General features: G+C 43.7%; 1 protein-coding gene and 2 long non-coding RNA genes across 5 annotated transcripts in view; 2 read left to right on the top strand and 1 right to left on the bottom strand.

The window, feature by feature from the left end:
* Window positions 1–24102, bottom strand: part of LOC105184251 (uncharacterized) — a 255175-nt gene that overhangs the window by 17216 nt on the left and 213857 nt on the right. For both annotated transcript variants that reach the window (XM_011142934.2, XM_011142936.2), the window contains one exon: window positions 11569–11586. In XM_011142934.2, coding sequence (XP_011141236.1) covers window positions 11569–11586 — 18 coding nt within the window. The remainder of the gene's footprint in view (window positions 1–11568; window positions 11587–24102) is intronic.
* Window positions 4616–9166, top strand: LOC112589193 (uncharacterized). 2 transcript variants are annotated; one of them, XR_003113354.1, is made up of 5 exons: window positions 4616–5633; window positions 6723–6823; window positions 7197–7460; window positions 7534–7569; window positions 8088–9166. It is a non-coding gene; the product is annotated as an uncharacterized LOC112589193 (long non-coding RNA). The 2 variants fall into 2 exon arrangements; XR_003113355.1 differs by lacking the exons at window positions 4616–5633; window positions 6723–6823 and adding an exon at window positions 6909–7079.
* LOC112589194 (uncharacterized) lies at window positions 13362–14014 on the top strand. The gene is made up of 3 exons (XR_003113356.1): window positions 13362–13540; window positions 13667–13777; window positions 13973–14014. It is a non-coding gene; the product is annotated as an uncharacterized LOC112589194 (long non-coding RNA).

Here is a 24102-nt window from a genome sequence, read left to right as displayed (position 1 = left end):
CCCGCGCGTTCTCTCTTCTGCCCACAACGGTCACTTGCGCGAGTCTGCCCCTAATTAAGCGCGAGCCGTCCCGAAGCCGATCTCACCCGAGGAAAATCGCGATCTCCCCCGAGAGATCGGGATTTTCCGAGAAGGGGAAGCAGCTCGGTCGCTTGAGCGTCGTTTAAAACCGGCTGCTTGAAATCGAATTGTCCGTGGGAAGGACTGAGGCTCGTCAAGCCCGGGATCCGCAATTTGGCGTAGGTTTCATCGGGGGTACGTCGGCGTTATCGGCTCCGACGATTCCCTCGTTAGACGTAAATAACCGCGTCTGCGACTTATCGCCGAGATCGATCGTGAGTTGCAGTCGCAAGCGCAATTATTGTTCGCAGCAAAACAGCGGGATATAAACGGCGTCCCGGTCCCTTACGCAGTCGCGCGCGCGCGCTCGTCTATACCGGGTGATAACTAATTCCCGACGAACTCGACTAAGCCTTTGCTTTCCGCGTGCGCGCGCGCGCACGCGCGCGCCGGTTCCTCCGCGTAATTAGAAGGGACAAACTCTGAGGTAGGCGAGCCTGTCTTCCGCTAATTTGCATTGGTTTAACAGCTAGTTTCAGACTGCTCAGCGTCGCGTTACGTGGCCGTCCTCTAATTTGGAAAGGCAGCAAATGAGAACATCGCGAGAACACATACCTCGGAGCATCCATTTCCTTTTCTCCTTTCTTTTCTACCTTTGTTTCCAAACTCCCTTCTCGTCGCACGCGTTCGCACCCATCCTCGGGATCTCTCTCGGTCTCAACTCGGTTTCGGTCCAGCGAACGCGTTCGCTTTCGGTTTCGAATTGTCTTTTTATTTAAAACCCCGTGTTTATGGGAACGCAGCCGCGAGACGTAAACAAAATTCGCGTCAGTGTTCGATACATTAGTAAATCAACAGTAACAAACATCTTTAAATAGAGACTATTCTTCTCATTGTCGTGCAATCTGACAGGAACGTAAATAAATCCTTCCTTGCTCGATACGAAATCAACCGCATTCGCGCGCATTGAGTCGTAAATTGTTATTCTCAGTCCACAATCCGTAATTATTCATTGTGCTTATGCGATTGCAAATAGTAATTATTATTTTAGCGCCCGGCGGCTATATATAGATATTTCGTTGGCTCTTGGAATATTTCATTAGATTTCCGTCGGCGATCATTTCGCGCTATTTGACGCACGTTTCCGCACATTCTCCGTTCAAATTGTATTACTGTAACTCCTGAAAGATCGCGCTGTATCGGTCAATATTGAGTTGAAACAACCCCGCGAAAGAGCAATTCGATAAATATTTACCGTAAGCGAATATATTGAAAAAAGAAAACTATGAAATACACGCGGAAATTAAATGAAAAAATGTATCGTGTAAAGTTATCGCGTATTAACTGTGTGCAATCAATGGAAGAAAGGCTGCGCTCCTTTTATCCTGACGCATTTCAGAACGCATCCTGCATCCGACAGGAGAAATTGTTCTCTGGCATTTATCGAGAGATAAATTTTCCTGTTGGATACTGCTTGCGTTCTGAAATTCATCGAGTTCGAAATGTCGCAATTTGTCTTCCATTGAACGTACTTAACAAAACATAATGAACGAAACAGTCGAATAATCGGGTAATGGTCCCTGAACACGAATCTATAATTAGATATGTTCTCAATCGAAGATCGTGAATCATTTGCAAGTATGAATACCGCGCGTAGAATTCGGCATTAATCTCGCGAGTGCTGTTTTCGAAGCCTAAACCCGGTGTTCGATTTAGCGAATGATTACTTGTCCTTTCAGTTCCGAGATAATCCTTATTTAACGCACATTGCAGAGAAGGGAGAGAAAAAGAGAAAGAGAGAGAGGGGGGGGAGAGAGAGAGAGAGAGAGAGAGAGAGAGAGAGAGAGAGAGAGAGAGAGAGAGAGGAAATTTGCGAAATATATTGATATTTGCGAAAAATTTGAGAAATATATATTCACGTCGATTTTCAACGTGGTATTAATTAATCGGTAATGAACGTCTTTAAATAGAAATTATCTTCCTCGTTATGGTGTAACCATATTATTGCTTACCGCGGAGATGTAGGAACATAAATAATCGCTGGTGCATTCCGCTGCAACGAAATTAACCTCATTGGTGCGCAATGAGTCGTAAATTGTTATTCTCGGCCGATAATCCATAATTATTCATTATGCTCATGCAACTGTAAATAGTAATTATTAATTTAACCCAGCAGCGGGGCTTTTTGTGCACATTCGACCGAATGACACTTCGCATTTGTTCAAATTATTGGCCGATTCATGGAAGCACACCTTTGGCAATAATAATCATCGTAGTAATAAACATACAAAATATTACGTCGAGATTGAAAGGGAATGAAAGGAAGACTGAAAGGGAGACTGATAAGAGAACGGCAAGATCCACGATTTGAACGTTCGAAGAATTAGAAAACTTTGCGAATGCACCAAAAAAATCTCGACATATATAATTACTTTTCCTTTTTGTTGTACAAATTTATTCTGACAAAATAAGTCGATTCTCATAAATCTGAGTTGTTTTAAAAGAAGATGAAATGTAAACTGTTTCGAGAGCAAAATTTCTTCAAACCGCAGGGGATATCTTACACAAACAATCTTTGCTTTATATTATTTTTCGTACAGCTTTCATGAATCTCTCGAGCGTTCTTAGACAAATTAATGATTTGTAATAATTGCCAAAAAAGGAATGAGAGATAAATTGCAAGTAATGAATATAAAAGAAGAGAGATGTTGCGCCGGCTGGCTAAATTAGAGTTTGTTAAAAATGTAATGAGCTACATTTTGGACATAATGAGCGTTCTGCACGGGTTTAACGAGAAGAGTATTTAATTGTGGACTAAACCGCATTTAATTAAAAATATACTGCTGAACTCTTGTGCAGCGTGCGTCCGCGCTGGCCTATTCATCGCAGCAGCTAAGCGTTTGTGCAAGGCGAGACACATAAAATGTTACGAGTTAATATCTCTGCACGCATGATATAATGCAATAAGTTAAATAAGATATATATATATATGAAAGGAACATTTCGAGTGACATTCGTTGATAGATTTAGAAAGGAATAATTTAAGGGAACAATTAAACGTCCGTTCGGAAACTGTCGGCCAGATTGTGGTGGACAATGCGCGCAATTTCAAATTCATCAATATTATTTATCTCTGACACGAACAACGGAGAAAATATCCGATTAATACATTACGATATGATGATTGATATATTTTACGTACCAAACGCATCATCAGATGTGGAAATCGAAATGGAGCCATTTAGTAGACCAATGATTAAAAAAAAGGTGTGCTCTTGGCACAACAAAATGTAATCGTCAAGTTAGTTAGCGAGGCGGTTCGCAAGACGAAAAGCAAAATGGATAATACAGGCAAATTAGTAAAACAGTCGAAGTTTCCGCTTGATAATACCGTCCGACGGATCGTAACGAATGGGGCGCGCGATTTCCGCGCGGGAGTAAAAATCGAGACCGTCGTTGCAATCCATCGCGCAAAATTGACGATCGCGAGCCAGTGCAATTAAATCGCGCGGATCTTGATTCCGCTAATGCACACGACATCGTCACAGACGACACGCCTCGCGGGACAGCCGTCTCTAATTAATCCAACACCCGATATATAGGTATTACGGCCGTGTTGTATCCGCATGTGTTAATCGAATTGTATCCCATGCGTGCAGTGTGTCACCTCGCGCGAACCCCGCGCGATATAGATTCGAGATTTCAAATTACGAATTCTCTTCTCATCCGCGCCGCGATCCCTCTTCCGTGTCGTTGTTGCTCGTAAACGTACAAATGCAGCGTGTACAGGTAGTCGTGCAGAGTAAGAGTCCGCTGGTGTTGCATGCGCCACGATTTCCGGCCCGGTATCGCGTCAAATCCGTACACATCGGGCTAGCATGTAGAGAAAGTGTGAGTGAGAGAGAGAGAGAGAGAGAGAGAGAGAGAGAGTGCGAGAGCGAGAGAGAGAAAGAGAGAGAGAGAGAGAGAGAGAGAGAGAGTGCGAGAGCGAGAGAGGGAGTGGTGTTCGCAGCGTGTTTCCTAGATAGAACACTCCGTAACTTTTTCGTTAAATTAAAAAATTAACCGAACAGGATAGGTTAATTGGAATTAGTTGTTGGTCAAGGATCGCGCTTTTGCGACAGCGAAGATGCCGTCGTTAATAACTAACTAATGTTTCGGAACACATTCCTCTGTGTTATCTGAATTAAGTGATCTAAGTGCGAAGAAAAACTACGAATATCTCTTTTTACTTTTCTAGATGCAATTCATGGCAGCTGTTACAGGCGGAAGAGAAAAAACGGCGTTGAGGAATGTCGGACGAGGATATTATTTTAACATTTCACGTTAAGAAACCATCTCGTCTGGTGAGAAGTTTCGACAACGAGACTGCAGGTTTACGTAAGAGGACAAACATTTGATATTTGCGATCGATACTCGCGAGCTTCATATGTTGTTTCTCACGATCGTATAACATCATTTCACTCGCCAGGAAACGATAGCTTAAAAAAGAAATATTAGAGATACATAACCTAAACTAAAAAAAAACAATCATATCAATACGTGGCACATTTGAATACAAAAGTCGGTATCGAATCTGACGCGCGCGCTCGCAACCGATTACAACATTCTCCCCAGACAATTCCCCATTTTGCTCGGTGATTGAACCATCATGAAAATACATTCAGAGATACCTGGGGGCTGGATTTCTCCAACTAAAGGCCCCGGCCGTTTCAACGGCTCGCTGACCGCATCGTTTGACAGCGCGCGCGTCAACGACCGCGCGGTCTGCTACGCTCCGCGGCCGAAGACAAAAAGGCGTCGAGGTGTCGAACAGAAAGCTCTCGCGGCGAGCGCGCCGCGCGATGTGTGCGCGCCTTCGCTTCCGCTTTAATTATGACTATTCAGTAGTGCTCCGTGACTCGCACGTGGATAGCACGCGTCGCGCTGCGTCACGTCGCGTCGCGTTGCGTAGCGTTCCGCCGAGTGGAGCGCGTCGTCGCGACACGCCGGACACGGAGCGGCAATAAAAGTTCGCGCCATCCCCCGCGCGCTGGCTCGCTCGCTCGCTCGTTCGCGATTAAAAAGTGCAAAATATAAATACACCGCGGCGTATTCCGCCGAGCGAAGCTTGCGCGCGCGCGCGCCGGGCTACTTTTTTACAAAAACCGTCGGGCGTCGCGCGACGACGCACTCCCGCGCGCAGCGTCGCGTTGTGCGTTCCTTTTTCCTTATTTTTTTGTCCGAACGAGTTTACATTCGGGCGACACGCGGGCGCGACGCGACGCGACGCGGCCGGTTTTAAATATGCAAGTCGCGCGACGCTGGGCGGCGTCACTTCCGGTCGCGCGTTCCGTGTGCGCGCGCGCGCGCGTATGCTCGCGTATGACGCCGTGTGCGCGCCATTATTGTACATTCGCGAATTAAGCCGGCGCGCGCGTTGGAGAATTGAAGAGATCCGCGAGACAAAGATACGTAGACGCGTTTCGCTTACGAACGAGCTCGCAACCGAGTCGTCACGAAGGGAGAGAGGGAGAGGGAGAGAGACAATGTCGCGGGCTTGCCGAAAATTCGGGAGCGTAGCTTCGTACAAGGTAAAATATCTCCCCGCGAATATAATGCCGGCGGTGCACAAAAAGCAGCTACGTTCTCTGTAGACGTAATATTGTTTGCGGAACGGTTGCTGGTTGCGCCGATCGAGGAACGCTCGCAGAACGTTCAAACGGTGTCGATGGCTGGCAAAACCCTCCGCAGTCGTCATTACGATCGCCGAAAAGTAGACGCGTTTTCGACGGACATAACCTCTTTTTTTTTTTCGCCGAGCGACGCCCGCGGAACGTACAGTCGATCGAGAAACTTCCAGGCAGAGACTCAAACGGTGCCGATAGATAACGAAATTCGTTATAATCGTTTTATCGTCGGCTATTTTAACCGTTCGAGTTAACAAGGCGATCCGCGCAACTATTCTCGCATCCTGAGCGGCAAAATTGCGCAACAATGCCGAATTATAGAACACAGGGAAGAAACGAGATCGTGCTCCTTGGCGCTCGAACGTAACAGGTTAAAGTAACGGAAGGGCGGCCGAGGAGGGATACGGTAGTTTTGTGTGCAGATAATTTTCACATTAAATGTCGTGCTGGAGGCGTCTCTCTTAATTAGCAGCAGCACGCCATACGTGTTAAGAATCTGATTAACGAGCGGAACGTTGCGGAAAGAGCAATATTGAGGTTCATCAGATAGCGCAACGCGTTTTGTAGACTTTTTATAATTTCTACGATTGGATCGCTCTCGTAGTACTCGTGCGATTGAATACAACCGTGTTATATTTCATTCTGCTTTAATTACTTCTAATAGTCGTATCTGTGTTTATAACCGAAACGTCGACATTTTTATACTAGAACTTCCAGCTTGAATCAGGCTCCAAAGTAAGCTATTACACCCACAAAAAAAGTATTCCATTTGTAAAGTGATTTTTCCCACAGTCTCATATTCTAAGCGAAGGCTTTTGCGGAAAAAGGATTCCTCTTTCTATAAAGCGATTAAAGTGAAGCATTCGTCTAAAATTTATTAGATATTATTCCAACTGTTTTCCTCTTATTTCTCCTTTCCTTCTTCTTTTCCTCTTATTTCGAGAGAATTTCCTCTTATATCAATTAATTTTTCTCTTATGTGTTGATTTGAAGGTCGGCTTCTTTCGTTCAATCATGCTCTACCTGCGGACATGAACGAAAAAATAGCCACATGCTCAGATGGGTCAGAATATTTCGAGCGCTTTTTAAAAAAGGTATGTGTGTTGCTGTAACATATTACGAAGATAATTTACCCATATTTGGTCAAATACAGTTTATAGATCCATCTTCCAGATCTATCTTTCTGGATTCGTAAGCTTCGTATCTCTGTCAAAGGCGACGGTCGACGGTCGCACGGTATCTTTAGTGTCTTCCAATAAATGCTCGATACTTCTTTACCGCGTCGCGTGTTTTACGCCGGGATTATCGTCATCATCGTTAGTGATCGACATCGTCATCGTCAGTGAAAGGGTAAACGTCTGCATTTAGTTCTGCATCAACATCGCGATAAAACGATCGTCGGAGTTCCTGCGTATTCTTTTGCCCGGCGAGAGTCGCTTGAAACACCTGTGTGTTGAACTTTTGTAGATTTGGAGAACAATTGGCGGACACGCACGAGGGATGCACTTCCGACGGATGCAGATGCAGCACCGGAGGACCCGGTTCGAGCTGAGCGGGGTCGGTTGGAAGGTTTCACCGACTACCTCTATATTCCTCTGTTTAACTCCTTCCCCCTCCCCCTCCTCCTCTCTCCTCCTCCTCCTCCTCCTCCGTTCTGCCGTGCGGACGAAAGACGAGGACGAAGCCGTCAGCACGAGACTCGAATTACGACCGTAAAGGGCTAATTTAGCGGTATCTATGCGAGAGCTTGTTCGTTAAGCCGAATCCCTAATTCTAACTGGCAAAACTGTATTCTTTGTTCCAGATCCGGCCGTGGCCGAGCCTGAAGCTACTTCACCGGGTGAGTAAGAAATGGGCAAAAAATTCGAGATGGTGGGTTCCTCTTGGCCGGAGCGAGTTTAAGGTGGTGGGTTTCGTTGCCGTGAGAATTAGTGCGATTTGCATTGCTTGATTTGATTTTCGCTGATTCACCCGCTCGTACGCGGGTGAATCAGCGTGTGCGAACACGAACCGTTGAACGAAGCTCGTGGTGCGAATCGCGTCTCTTTGTCGATTTCACAAACGGGAGACTCGATACCCCCTATGGATTCTCGCGTTACTTCCTTACTTAATGATTTTTATGAGTTCTCTGATATTCACGCGTGCACTTGATCGTGGTGCGTCGCGTCGCGTTGACACAAAAATGCTGATCCCTGAAATTGTTTGATGTTACGTAATTAATTATAATTAGCATGGAGTCCCTCATCGTTACACTTTACATAAAAATAACTTTCGCATAAGCGAGCTTTGTTGTATAATCATGAAGGAGGGGATTTCTCAAAGAAGTCATGTATGTTTTTACATAGAAATTACTTTCAGGTGGAGCATAATTATGAGGGGATAATTTGCCGTATAATTATAATAAAGAGAGAAATCTGACGCACACACAGAGAAGTCGCGTACGTGAATAAAGAATAAAAGATAACTCGATGTCTTACCGATCATCGTACTTGAGACTTGTCATTGTTATTGACGTTGTTATTATTAATGTATACCACTACTTCGCTCGACGACTTAGTTCTCTCACAATGGTACGAGTACCGTCGAATGAAATATGACCTTTTAATTCTGCAAGATACGTCGGCGGGAACCGAAAATTGCTCGCCGCCGCACGTGACACTCGCGGTAATCTCGTTCGTGTTAATCGATTTTCCGATCGTCGGCAGTCTTCTCCAGTTTTCTCACTCACGGAGAAACAAAGAGATTTCGCGACAGAGCCGCGATTGTTCGTTGCTCGCGCGTATAATTGTTCGCGATACGGAACTCGAATCATATTCTTCTGTCGCATTTCGGGAAATTGCGACACTTTTAAAACTTTTAAATGACTTTTCAACAATCCTCACTTTACGACCGCATCTTTGCATTCTGTGTAAATAAATCGATACTTGCAACACCGACGAGAGAGAACCGATCGACGAGAGAGAATATCGGAAAGATACTTTTAGTTCGCTCACACAATCTATAATCATCCAATTGTTTCGACAATCATATGATTGATTTTACATACGCAAAACATCTCATTTTCTCGCCAGAGAATAAGTAATAAAAACAATCGACGATGTTGCAAAGAGATATCGATACTATATTATATCGCGATAACAAAGTATCACGTGTAAAACAGCAGCGGATCGTATTGTAATTATCGAATTATGCATAAAAACAACGCAAAAGAGTGGAATTATAAGACGCGGATTATTTTATAAATCTTCGCGTAATGCGCACGCAGACACGCACATTGTAAATGATCGCGCGACAATTTTCTATGAAATCTGCTTCGTTCGTCGTACTTCTCTCGGTATAGGTTCGACAATTGCGGCGATATTTCGGTAGCCACGACTCGCGGCGAGCCGATTATAACCCGTTTGTTATGTTTACACATTCCCGTCGCGATTACGTCGCGTCGGAAACGCGCGCGGAGGATTTTCACAGGCGGCCGCGATCATTCCGCTTACACGCGCGGGTTAATACATTTAGCGATCGTTGCGATTATTAATTCGCGATTTTTTACGCAACGCGCAATTCACGCGGCCGGCGCGGCGATATAAATTTCACGATACGGTCGCGATTTTATTTCTCGCTCGTGCTCGTACGCGTTGATAAATTCGGGGCGATCGCCGCGCGAGCGCAATTTTTTACGTCGTATTTACGTTCTCGCGTCGCGCGGCTCCGTTCTTCGGGCACGGCACGGATCGTTCGTTAAGCTTAAATTCGCAGAAGGGATATCCCGAAGGTGAATTTCCCGCATAGAGCCGCGGAGGAGGAGGCGGCGAGAGAAAGACACGGTTTCTTCGCGAAAATATCGCGCGGTTGTCTCCGCGTGAAAGTATTGCGGCGTGTGCAATCTTCGCGCGAACGCTCCTCCGCGCTCTACGAGACTTCGCCCGAGCGTTGCCAGGAATGATCTTCGCTTCGCGTCTATATATCGCGAAATAATCTTCACCGAGGCAAAGCCGAGGAGCAGCCGTGAACGCGTGAGAATTTTGCGCCGTCCGCGATTATTTTCCGAGCGCGCGCGCGCATGTTCTCGCTGATAGATTCATTCCGCGATCGACTTGAGCTCGTGATTTTCTTTCGTTTTTCTCCCTCACGCAGACAGTGTCGCGAGCGCTTATCGCTCGCGAAGCTGGATTCGCGGTTTTCGTCGTTGACTTCGCGCCGCGAGTGCATCCGAACGACACGATTGGTTGTAACGTGTTGCAACGTCGAATTGCACGGTCAAATTATCCGGTGGAATTATCGCGACGCCTTTTTTCGAAGAGTTCCGAATAATCCACGGTCTACTACGATTCGCGATATTTTTGCTACGAACAATTCGCGAGACTAGGTACGTTTTCTCGGAAGTTTTCAGCAGCCGGAACTTATCTATATCGCGGAAATTATCTATATCGCGATGATGACGTTCGTTAAACGAATTCGTAGTTTCCGCTGCGCGATATATCGACGGCACCGAGATGAGAGATATTATTAATACAATTGCAAAAACGTAACTTTTCAGTAAAGCGATTCGTAGTTTTTTTCTCTCCGCCGGGAGAATTTTAATTTTTGTAAAATTAAACCATTCTAATTGAATAGTGCAACCGAGTGACTCAATTAAATTTTTTACCCATCGGTTGAAATGGGGCGAATGTTAAATAAGTGTAAAAATATACACGTGCTGCAGCTACGATGTTTCTTTTCTCTCTTGTCGATTTGAAAATGCAATTACGAGTATTTCTCATCGATGCGGTCGAATTATTATTCGTCACGGTGTTAAACACCGTTAAAACGTGAATATTAATCGCGTCGCGAGTGAGCGACATGGAGTGAAGTGCCATCTACGTGGAGTGACGTGGAACAACGCCGGTCGCAGGCTGGGCGAAGTTCCGGATGCGGTGAGGATACATGTTTGAGATGCAACGGTGAGTTTCGTCGTTGGACTTCGGCGAGCTTTTTCCACGCGGAATGGTGAGTGGTTTAATCTCAACACTGATAAAGTATATTCACCATTTGTATGCGTGTAGACGTAAATTGCACTGATTTCCGACGAGGAAAGCAAGAGCGATTACGTGCTGCCCTTTGAGGCTCTCCAGAATTTTCGAGATACATTTCAATGTCGGAGCTGTTTTCCATGCAACCACTAGTTCGATCCCTCAAGCTCGGGCATACGAATTAACTCGTTCAACGGATTTTAATTTCACTTACTGTACCGTCCTTACATTTTATGCACATTATACGCAAGAGAAAAAGAGGATCAGTCTCAGATTTTCGATAAAAATCTTACGAAGGTCTTTTTCCCGAGACTTTCAAAATTCGTCGGTATTTGCAAAGTTAGCGCAGAACCGACATTTCGACTCGGTTCAATAAGACAACGTCAGCACGTAACAGCTTTTGCGAAAATAACTATTACTTGTCTTATAAGAATACTTTTTCTCTCTGCTTCGTTTGAATTCTATTCATATGTGCTATATTTATTGAAATAATTTCGTCGCTCTCTACTGCACGACGCTATAACATTTAGTTAATCGATATTTCTCCTATTTTAATCTCTATCCATCGATTCTGGTACCGCGTCCCCGCAATTGACACATGAATATCGGGCCGCGCTAAGCTGATGGTTTTCGGTTAAAACGCGTTGTTGTGAAAAGGTTAACAGAAATCCCGCACTTGCTGTCCGTTGTTAATTTGTCGAGCGCTCCTGCGGATACGCCGCGTGTACATTTTCAACGTCGATCGCGCCGTACGTGTGCGGTGGCGAAATCGATGAATTAACCTTACGATACTGATTATACCTGATTATCTGTGGAAAGTTCGAGACATTCACCTGTCATAGTAGTAGTCCCTGAAACACATAAGAGATCAATTATTGATTTTCGACAAGTGCTCGACATTCAATCTGCAATAAATATATCATTAATATATTCGATATATTATATAACATATTAATTAGGGCTCGCCAAAATTGCGCCAATCACGATTGACGATGAGACGAGCAAGTGAATGAAAGTGACATGTTTATTTTTTCTTCTCTTTCTTTTAAGCAATATTTTGCTCACACAAGATTGACATATTTGGAAGAAATACCTGATAGAAAATATTTCTCTAACGATTTTCTTGACATTTAACATTTTAACGACATTTAACATTTTTGTGGTATATCGGCTTTACCCACTTGCCCTCTCATTTGGAAAAATCAACATCGATAAAAGCAGATTTTTATGCAATCCCGTGTTTACGAATATTAAATAACGTTCATTTCGTTTTCGCGCAGATTTTTACGAATATTGTTTGCTAAATATAATAGGAGAAAAAATGTGATGGATAAAGAAAGAAGGCGGATTAATATTCTCTCAAAGTGAATCAGTGAAACTCACTGTCAATCAGTGCATATAATCGCTGATTGACCGTGAGTTTCACTGATTCACTTTGAGAGAGTAGTTTCACATTTTTTTCTCGAATTCTCCATGGGTACGTAACACAAAGTCCGTGTTTTGAATTATTTAATCTCTTCTGGAGGTGGATTTATTAGGGTCGGAGGGAAACGATATTATTAGGAAATAACGTAAACGACATCTGACATCACGACCGCCGACAACGCGGCGAGATTTCTTTTTTCCTATGAAGGAGAATTTCGTAGTGATATGTCTTCGTTATTTTTTCTTCTTCTTAATAACTTCTTAATAATTCTAAATAGAAGAGAAAACCAAACATCTTTCTCTGCATATTATATGTGGTAGCATATACGGCAAGTTTTAGTTCGATATAGTTTTTGATGCAGCCGCGCCAAGATTTTTTGTATTAAATATTTTTCATTGCATTGTTATAATAACTAATTTATTATAATAACAAGTAAAATAACCATAAGACTCAGTGTTCTAGGAAATAATGAAAACACTGTTTTTGAAGTACCGGACTGTGTATCATTGGGAGTTTTCGATACATTTATCCTCAGATTGCAAATCACTCTCATTTGCAGAGTTGAGTAAAGTTTTTCAGTTGATGCTATTGTTTTGTTATATCATCTTTTTGTAGAACAGTTTTGTACAGTTTTATTTATAGTATTCAATAGAAGAATTTATTGTTAGAGGTATAAGTTTTACTTGTACAAACTTATTACTTATATAACGAAAATAATAAATTACATTGCCCAAAGATACACGCTCAGGTTTTAGTGCTGTGCGATACGACGCACAGCACTAAAACCGTAAACATTGCCGTTTATCTTGAATAAAGAATTAATTATATCATAATCATATATATATGTTAGGTTTCTCAGTTGGCGTTACGATTTTAATATATCATTTCTTTTGTAAAGTAGAACAGTGTTGTAGAATTTTATTATAGTTACAAGTTTCACTTATAAAATTTTATGTTGCATATATAACTTGAAAAAAAAATAATTTGCGATTTATAATATAACACAATACGTGTTACGCGTGTACTTGGCGCCTCTTTTTACCTTTTTGTTTGAAAAGGTAAGTTTTACATACAACGTTACGGGCTCTCTGAGACGCGTCCCGGCGGGACAAGGTCGCGCGACTTTGAAAACAACATGTTTATAAGTACGCAATAGCCGCGACCGCCTCCATTATTGTTTATGCCGCGGCGGCGAGCGGATCGGCGGATCACGGCGCGTAATAATTTCCGAATTTTCACGCTCGATCACAGTGTACGCGTGCGTGTAACGTGTAATATTCGTGCGTGCATGCGTGCGTGTGTGTGTGTGTGTGTGTGCGCGCGCGCGCGTGACAACCCGGAGCATTTTGAGCAATAGCAGTGTTTCATGGTCTTTAAAGGTAAACTTTTATTGGTTAACTCGGTTAAGTTGAAGAAGCTAATTTGTAATCTCGAGTCTTCGTACTCTTGATGCGGAGCGCATTTGTCGCTATAATACTGATGAAAAAACTCGCTTTTTGTTACAGATCTGCTGGAGTTTGCGGCCACGTGATAGCTGCGGTACCGGGACGCAGTTTCGACGGACGCCGATGCCGCACCGGAGGATCCGGTTCGGGCCGAGCAGAGTCGGCTTGAAGGTGAGACTTACCGGTCGTTTGTACACTTCTTCATTCATTGCGATCGAAAACCGAGCGATTGGAACAAAAGGCGTTGAATTACGATGGCAAAGAGTCAACGTTTGTATCTGCGCGCGCGCTTCCGCAAACTGAACTCAACCTAACCTAACTTTTAACCTAACGGTTTAACTAACGAAACTATATTTTTTGTTACAGATCCGCAGCAGAACGCGGCTGACTCTGTCTGCTGTATATTGGTGAGTCAGAGAAGAAAAGACATTTTTATGGTGATGGATGTTTGCGATATCTCGAGAAAATCAATGCGATTTAATTATACTTCTTTCACACGTTGCTCGAAATAATCAGGAGATCGTGTTTTTCAATGACCGTATTATACAACAGAATCTTTAAGATATAATATATATTTCTCTCTTTTATATTTGAATTTTATACTCTGAGTCATTAGAAGATACAGATACAAATGCTTTAGTTTGTTATTATATTGAAATCAAGATATGGAATTATATGCTGCGATTCAATCAATATAACTCCTGCTTCGAGTAGTGTGTAATGTTAAAATTTGATCAGAATTGCGCCCTTGCACGTGAAATACACCATTATTTATGTTATTCGGTTTGATAAATTTTATGTCTGTCGAGTTTATCAATTTTTTACATTTTTCACGCGTGTTAGAAGCGATAATATTTCATTTGAAATTACCGATAACTTCGATATGATTCGTTTTTTTACATTACAACTTGAGCCTTAGTCCTTACGAAACAAGACGTGCGTTTCTTTCGAATTACCGTTCGCGAAACAATACATTTACGTTTTTTTTTCTCTTGTCTAAACGTCATAATTTTCATTCGCGATTGATTCTACGCGAATCGCGTCTCACGTATGCATTCTCGGAACGTTGCAATTGATCGTGTTTACTTCTTTTTGGGATAAAAGTCTCATCTCTTGAACGCGACCATATATGCTTCTTTGTTCCTTGCCCATTCCTTTTCCTTAAATCCCATCGAAATGAATGAAAAAGAAAAGATAAACAAAGAGAAAGAAAAAGCGATAAAATATCGTGAAAAAAGAAACTTGTCCTGGATTCTGAGGAGACTGGACATTGGACGGATGCAGAGTCACAGGAGTCATAGGAGTCAACGAAAGTCGGTGAGTGTGCAACGCAAGAGAAACGCTCAGAAAGTGTCATATTTTATAATGCATGCTCATATATAAATCGCATTGGTTTTCGAGCTAGTAAAAAATAGTGCGCGATAATATGCGTTCTCTAATTGCGTATCTAATTTAATAAAAATGTGAATTGCGAGAAGCACTGTTTGCTTCCTCTCTGATCATTGCGGAAATATTTGACGAATGAAAAATCATACTGGTTGCACTGAAGTTGCCTTCTTTTTGCAACACTTTATACGAATATTAATCTGACATTTTGCGCATAATATTTATGCGCAGTGTCAATTTAAGAAAATTTAACGAATCACGGCTACGGCAGTGTCTTCCTCGATCTACACCAACATATTTTTTTCTCATGCTCGTGCTTCGGCCTCGAGCTAGCAAAAATACTAGCGACCGCGTCAATGTGACCTCGGCGATGTTTACATCTCGGTAGGCGCGATTCCGTGCTCGTTGTTTACGTTCGATAATTTTCAACGCGTCCATTTCTTTCCGCGAAGGCGCGTTTGATTAACCGGGCTAGATGGTGTATCGCAATAAGGAGAAGTGCCTGACAGTTCTTATCTCATCTCGTACCACCTGGTTTTACGTCAGCGCGGATGACAATTGAATTGATATAACCTTGTTCAATAACGATCACGCGATATGCGGAAAGCAACACGAAGACGAGAAAAAAGTATTGGCGAATGCGCGCCGACCAAAATATTCCAATGTTATCCAGCAGTCTACAGCGCCGACGATTGGGGCGCTAATGGTGAATCGATTGACGATTATCGGAGCGCGTAATTCGAGCTACAGGCTTCTGCAAAAGGGGACCAAATAATGTTTACTATTGTCTACCTTTCTGCCCTTTGTGCGTACGCACGGTGCAAATCTCAATTTTGCTTTATAAGTCATTACGACTATCGAATTACGCGACATGTAAAAGTGGATGAATAAGCGACAACGCACTGGCCGCGCGTTCTCTCATATCGTTTCAACGAAACAGCCACAAAAAGAGACACACTTGTTATACTCGCGTGTAATAATCACTTCTCGTACATTTGTCATTATTATTCGTTCGTTCTTTCGTATCCGGTTAATACCAAACGCGTTTCCATTGAAAATAACGCGAGTCCTGGCTGTTGGGACCAAATTTGGTTCGTAGGAATTAAAAATTGTGTTTTTTTCTTTTCTCAACCGAGAAATGCGCTTGATCGTACGAAGGAAGAAGATAGATTGAATTAGAGAGAGAGTGACAATATGAACGAGCGCAACGCGTTGTGGCATGAAGGGAACAGAATTTCCAGTCCGAATTTGGCTCGCGAGCAGCGGACATTCCGTTTCCTTTAACTGAACGGCGTTTACGGTTCGCTCATTAATTCGCGCATTAATTCGACCAATATTTTCGTGTGGTAAAATACGTTTTTCACGCAATCACTGTTCGCGCGAATGTATATGTAGATTCGATCGAACGCACGTCGCGAAGGTTTTCCCCGACGAAGGTTACGAAGATCTTCCGACACATTGCTGAGGGGTGGAAGGGTGAGGGGGAGGGTGGAATCGGAAGAACGTATCTTCTGATAATCGAATCGCGTCGAACTTTAATCGAATTCGTCCTACGGAGGAACGCTCCGGTCAATAAATGCTCCATTAGCTGCAGTTTAAACGTGCGATTTCTCGTGGCAAAAAGAACAAAAACGGCGTACGAGACCCTCCGCTACGAAACACTGACAAAATGGTTGCGTTTTAACGGGAAATTGCCAATTACTTCGATTGCGCGCCGTCGGTACGGCGCGCGGTACGCAGATTCGCGAATTTTTCCCTAATAGGTGCCGGCCGCGCCCCTCGGACTGAAATCTCTCGACATTGACGAATTTCGCGATTGCGTTACTGAACGGAGCAATGTGAAATTTAACGGCGTGACAGGCGAAGAACGTCGGACGTAAGACAGACGTCGGACGAACGTCATTGAAACATGAAAGAAATGACATCGCGTTGAATTTGACGGTTTAAGCGTCACTCGAAAAAAATCAAATTGATCTTGAGAAGAAAAAGAAAGACCTTCGGTGAAAGTTACAGTATTCAAACGTGTTTATAGCGACAGTGTAAGAATTTATTTTCAAACGGACGATAGCTCTCCGACGAAATAACAATAAACAGAGCTTATGACGACAAACTTCTCCGACGAAACGTCTCCCATCGCCGATGTTATTTTTCAGCGGTAATCGAAAGTTTAACGATCATTAAACGTCTGTCGTTACACGCCGCATTTGTCGTTCGAAACTTTCCTTCGTAAAATAAGAAACGAGCGGGCTATTCAGGCTGGAAATTTCCAGCGCTGCGCTCCGCATGCGGTTTTCCGCGATCTTATTCGCAACTATTTTCTTATGGTTTCTCGTTCTACCCGTGCCGTACCTCACCCATTTACCTATGCCCGCCACTAATTACCCAAATATATTACGGAGTAATCCTTCCGTCTGATAACACGATGTTTAATAGCGAAAAAAGCGCTATCGAGGGAACCAGATAAAAGGTAAAGGTAACGTTTTCAAATAACGAACGTTAACGTGCGCTGAATGCCGCGTTTCCGGATTTATTGATAAATACTGAGAACGTTAATTAGCTAATTATGCGAAACGCGTTTAAACCCAGAGACAACGTGGAGAAGTAATTTCTAGATTATATACCGATAATACCGATTCAACAGAGTAGTAACGAATAAAATCGCGAAGATAGCGAAGAGGAAAGCAACAGAAATAAAGCAAAGATGAAAGATACAATAAAGATATTGTACAAAATTCAGCGTGTATAAATATATATTCGAGAGAATAGTGAGTGCTCCGTGTGGTGTTCTCGAAATAATAATTCGTAAATCTCGCGAATATAAAATAATACGTGTATTCATTATTTATATATTAAATTGTAGGGGGAGCCGATTTACGCATGTGCGTGTTAAAAAATCGCTATAAAACAAAATATACGAATATCAATTCTCTGTTTCGCGTCGCGGTCATGATGCGTATCGCACTGAACAATGAAGAGTAGATCAAGTTTAGTGAAAATAGCGGTTTAGCGAAGGAAGATGCGAATTAGCGAGAGCGCAGGAACGACCGGGGATGCGGGTGGTCTGTTTGTAAATCCTGCCTTCCATTGTCCGGCATGAAATGTGTCCTGGCCTAAAATCGCACGGAAACCATGAAACGAAAGGGATCCGCGGGAACTCGCGTAATATTATCCCTCCGAAATTTATAAATTTCAACCTGCGCGAACGCGAGCGCTGGAATAAAGCGTGCTTTATATGCACCCGAAGAAGAAAATATCCTCTCCTCGGGGAGAGAGAGAGAGAGGGAGAGACAAAATTATAACAAACGGATTTAAACGTCGGATGAATTCACCGGGACAAAATATCAAGTCAACCACGCGCTCATTCAGATAATAGCTCGATCGATCGAAATATAAATGGTTATTAAGATACAGATGTGGATGGTACAATTTCAGTGACTTTTATAATTCGCTTTCTCATGTAATTTCATCAACGTTGAAAAGAAAAACAAAGAAAGAGAAAAAGAGGGAAATGAGGGAAAACGAGAGCTAGGAAAGGCAAAGAGAGGCGGAAAAAAAGAACGAGAGAATAATTACGATCTTTTACCGTTTCCATTGGCAGCACGATCGTAAAATGCGTGGCCGGCATCCGTCATTGAGCGCATTCACGGGTGCGTCGCGACGCGCCGCGTCGCGTCACAAAAATAGTCGACGGCACGGTCGAAAATCGATCACGCGCGAAAATCGAAAAGGGGAGACACGTCCGGAACACGCGTGCCCGCAGAATAAAAAGGACATCGCCCTAAACGGCCGCATGTATCGAAAAATGGCGTCGCAATTAGGATGTCGGGCGTCGCCCCTTTGTTATTTAAAAATGTCTATAGTGTCGGTGTGGTTTGACATTCCCTCTCTCTTTTCCTCTCTGTTTCTCTCTTTCTCTCTCTCTCTCTCTCTCTCCCGTTTTTTTTTCACTCGCCCACTGGTGACCTTTCGCCGATCACGTGCCCCGACGTTTCTTCCCGTTCCATTTTTATTGAACCGTTTTACCATTTGATGGAATTCGTACCGAGATATTACGTACCGCGACGGTGGTTATCGCGCGTATCTAATAATATATGCGCAAGATCGCGGGAAATCACGAGTTTTTTTTGCTCCGCGGGTAATGCGGAACGGAGGAGTTTGGGGAAAACAACAGGGAAAATTAACTTCGACGTGGCAAAAAATTACGGACAAAAATTCACAGACATTCGCGTGTTTATGGGAAAAAAGGGAGACGACATATATTTCGCTCTCTCTCTTTCTCTTTCTCTCTCTCTCTCTCTCTCTCTCTCTCTCTCTCTCTCTCTCCATCTCTTTTTTCTCTTCTTACGACGAGTCCGGCTTTTTTGATCTTCACCTCGATCGACACAAACGCCGCGCTCGTTGCGCGATTGTTAACTTTAGCATTCCTGTCTTATCATTTTATCACAAGTCCCATATTCCTCCGCACATTTCGTCCGCTTTCCTCCCCTTTTAATATAAATTTGTTGATACTCGCGTGGTACCGGCGTTTCATTTAAACGGCATATTTCAAAGTTGTGGCGCCGCTATTTTTTTAAAATTAATCTGTTAACAGCAGCACCGCCGTCCGGGTTCGGCGTCCAGGGACACTGCTATTGTTATTATCATTATTATGATTATTAATGCGCTTCCGTAACTATTACCGGCGGCGCGTTTCCGCAAATTGCGTTAATTACGCAAATTATTTATAACGCGTGATTCGGGTATCTCGACGACCAGAGAGATAGAGATAGATAGAGAGGGCGGGAGAAAAGGAATGAGAGCGAGAAGAGGTCGCGCAGGGACGGGGAAGGAAATGCATACCGATAAAGCAATGCGATGTTCTTGCAAATAAATATTAAACCATTAGCGAGCTTTTATGACAGCCATTTGCGAGAACTCTCTGCCTTCCTATTCCTGTGTTTTTCTCTCGAAATGATCACCGTTATTCACGCTATTCGCGTTATTTCGCTAGTTGACAACAGAGAGCGCATTTGCGGCGCACCAAATATTCCTCCATGGAGATGATGAACGCAGAAAACGGATGCACTCGCCGCTGTGTGCGCATGTGTATGTGTGTGTGTGTGTGTGTGTGTGTGTGTGTGCGCGCGCGCACGTGCTTTCGCGTGCGAATTTGTTGAAACGAAAATAACGAAAGTATCCCTTTGCGAGGGATGCAAGAGCGCGGTGCATGAGAGCATGTCGCGTTTGATATTCAAACAGGATATACCTAAGGTCACGGGATTAATTTTTTAAATTAATTCCGAATGTGTACTGATTGATGTCATGTAAGTACATGTGACGAACGACCTTTCCGAGCGCGCTCGCACACGGAAGAACTCTGGAATTATATTAATTCGCTCGCCAATGACGGCTAATACACACACATACACACACACACGCATGTACGCACACATACGAGCTTCATATTATTTTTTGCTAACATCACTTATCAATAAAAATTAGGCGAAATATCAGGAGCGCGCGCGAGCGCGTGACCAGAATGTCCGACATAGGTGACCGCGTAGCCGCGTTTATCGCGTATCTTTCATCGCGGGGAAATCGAGAAATTTAGCATTAGCGGCCGGCTTTATTTTTCTCGCCGACACTCTGATTAAGGTTAGCGGAAATTTAAACATCCAGCGGCATTCGCGAGATAATAACTTCGGGGGCGAATATTTCGGGGAAAATAGGGCAGATAGATCATCGCCGTTTGCATTGCATTTCTGAGAAGTACACTTAGTCTATATGAATTCCTGATCTATATACATTTTTAATTAATCAGCTGATTTTAATTAGAGGAAAAAATTGCTCGCCAGAATAAATATAATAATTTCGAACGAGTGAGAGAGAGAGAGAGAGAGAGAGGGAGAGATAGAGAGAGCGAGAGAGAGAGAGAGAGAGAGAGAGAGAGAGAGAGAGAGAGAGAGAGAGAGACGGAGGGGAGGGGAAGAACAGTTAAAATCGCCGGATAAATTTCGCAAGAGCGCGCGAGACTTGGGCCTTTAATAATCGCGCGAAATTACGTATATATACCGTTCGCAATACGCGCGTCACGAGCGGAGAAAAAGAAGGCAAGCGCGCTTTTGCCGACTATAGATTCCTCGATAACCGACAATGCAATTCCCGTTGAAGCAGTCGAAGCTGACACCTTTCGATTCTCCATGATACGATTGACTCGTTATCGTAGCGTTATTGGCGAACGGACAAAAGGGCGTCGATGAAAGGCGCCGCGACGCCGCGCCGGCCGCGAAGAACAATAGCGGAAGTCGGCGGGAAAACCAGAGGGAAAAGGTCGGGTAACGCGCGACGGGAGTAAACGAGATCGAGACCGCGCGCGCGCGGTCGACTATCCTTTTTCCGTCTGGTAATGGAGGACCCGGCGAAAAATTATTAAATCGCCACACACGAGGCTGTTGCACTGATCGCTGATCGTTGATATATTCTTGAGCTCTCATTAATTATAAAACGTGACTGAATCTTTGAAACTGCGCACGAGATAGATTTCGATTCGGCGAACTTCTCAGGACGCTCCTGCGAGTAGTTCTCTGCCGTTGTAGAGCAATTAACCGATAACTTTAGGAGTATTAATGGCGGAATGTAGCTCTATTAATTCTTCGTGTCGCTGAGAACGAGAAGCTCTGAGGGCACGAATGCACACGAGGTGACTAAACGTTCTTCCGTTTCTGGGTCAGGGGCGAACGTCGACAATTTAGCTGCAATCGTATTTCACCTCGACGATGACAGGGAAACGTATGGAAGTGTCCGTCAACGATTTTGACAACCTTCGGACATATTGCGGGACAGCTTGAAACGAGAGGCGTGTAGCTGTTTTTACACATCCCCCTTCCGCACGTTTAGGACGGTTTGGAGCAAATCCTCCAAGGAAATTCAGCAAAATTGATTGTGAGCGAGAATTTCCAGAAGATACCAATACAGACGGACAGATGTTTTGCAGACGGAAGTTTCGTGGCACTTGATGCCTTTTATAGCCACAACCGGCTATACATATAACATGATTTACAATCTCAAAATCTCGACGAACTCACGAAAATCTCACTTCCACATGTTTCCGCTTGTTAGCAACAAATCGTAAGATGTAAGATCGTAAGATGAGCCAATAGAAACCGAAGGCGGATGTTGGTGTGTAATTTTTAATCGAACCTCTCGGGAGAATGAACTCTCAAGACGAGCGAAGTTTTTCAAACTACTTTGGTCTCCTCCTCTTCCACCGTCTTATTGATTTCTTCCTATTAAATTTTTAAGTCGAATCTCCAATTTTCCTGGCCCCTTGTCAGCTATTGCCGCTGAAAATGATGTGAAAAATATTGCTTTAGCCGAAGACGCGCTTGGACTTCCCTTCATAATCACTTTAGTCGCCGAGGCTGCTAAAATTCGCGACTTTATCTTCTCGAAAGATACTCGGAAATAACTACGTTCTCGGCTTATATCTTATTGAGCGCGCTCATCTCTTTCTTCACGATTCTTCAACGCCGAATGCAGTCGAGTTTATCATTCGGCCGATTATTCAGCGAAATAGACACGCCGTACACACCGAAGGCGTATAATTATCTCTGCGTGATACTTGAGGGAGGTCGTCTCTCTGCTGCTGCTCGCGAAATTGATCGGTCGACGGCCGTTTTCGAAGTAGAGCGAATCGACGGGCCGGGGCAAAAAGTCGCTCTCGAGATAAACGAATCAATTGAGAATTGAAGGGCCATACTCTTCTTGACGCGGTATATCTCTCGCGCGAGCTCGCGACTGTATACACCGTAATTTATATTAGGAGAGCGTTACCATCCAAGCCGGTGAGCGCTATATCTCCCCATCGTTATCCTCTCCAGGTCACGCTGTTATGGGCAGCCAGAGCATTTATGTCGCGAGCACGCGAATCCAATAGCGGGTCAGGTCAAGCAGCGAGAGAGAGAGAGAGAGAGAGAGTCTACTCGCCCGCTTTACGCGTTTCATTAAAAAGAAAAGAAAAAAGAGAGAGAGAGAGAGAGAGAGAGAGAGGGAGGGAGGAAAAGAAAAATATAAAGAAGGGAAAAGAAAGGGGAGAAAAAGAGTAAACAGATATCCCGCGCAGCTTCATCTGATGAGCTGGCTTCCTTCAGCGCTTTCGTGCAAAACCGGCGTCTATCAACCATCGTTTCCGCGCGTTTTAGCAACATTTTGAACGACGGCGAGTTCTTTTCGAGTTCGTGTTTGCGTCCGATGCAATCCGCGCCGCTTTCGTAAGCGCGGGCAATCAAAGCTTTGTTTTTAATACACGATTGATCGATTGCACCATGCACTTGCTCGCTCAGCGATGTGAAATAAACGCTCGACGAAAGTAAACGGAATGACGAACGTCGATGTAGCGCTTGAACGGTCCAACGCATAGTTTAGTCTAAATCCGACAAGTAAAAAACAATAATAATAAGCACGAGTTTTTCCGTAGTATTTCTGTCTCGATTCTAGACAGAAAACCATGTTCGAGGTAAGAATGAGTTTCCTGATCGGCGCGTATCGCGTGCATAATCGGACAACCAATTTCGGTGATCTAAAATTTAGTAATTCCAATCGTAATCTATACGTATCGTATCTGGGAAAATAATGGGAAATTTCCATGCGGATAACGTTGCGTTGATTTAACTAAGAATCCAAAAGACATGACAGCAGCTTTATAGCTGATATTATCGTGCCTGGAACAAACCTGATTGATAGACCTGATCGCAATGGACACGTTATCGCGGTTAACAAGGCTTCAGCGTCGTGGAAAACACCGTTTCGTGATAAAACCATGTGGAAATTAAGAAAAAGAAAACTGACTGTCGGGAGAAGCCATTTGAAGAAGTTTAAATTAGATACTGGCGGAGAGAGAGAAAGAGAAAGAGAGAGAGAAAGTCACGGGATCTCACGAGATCAGTTTGAGCAAGTGGAAGAGGAAGTTTGATCGAGAGTAGAAAAAAGAAAAGCAAACATATCACGGGTGAAAGTAAACAGCGCGAATTCCCAAGGATTCGTCATCCCTTTTTGCATTCCGAAGCATGAAAATTCAGGATATCTTTCTTCTCGCGGCGAGCCTACGCGTTTTTAGTCGAGAATAAATTCGC

Source organism: Harpegnathos saltator, unplaced genomic scaffold (genome assembly GCF_003227715.2).
Source record: "Harpegnathos saltator strain DR-91 unplaced genomic scaffold, Hsal_v8.6 scaffold425, whole genome shotgun sequence".
NCBI lineage: Eukaryota > Metazoa > Arthropoda > Insecta > Hymenoptera > Formicidae > Harpegnathos > Harpegnathos saltator.
The sequence above is the reverse complement of the archived record's forward strand: the minus strand, read 5'-3'. Positions and strand labels throughout refer to the sequence as shown.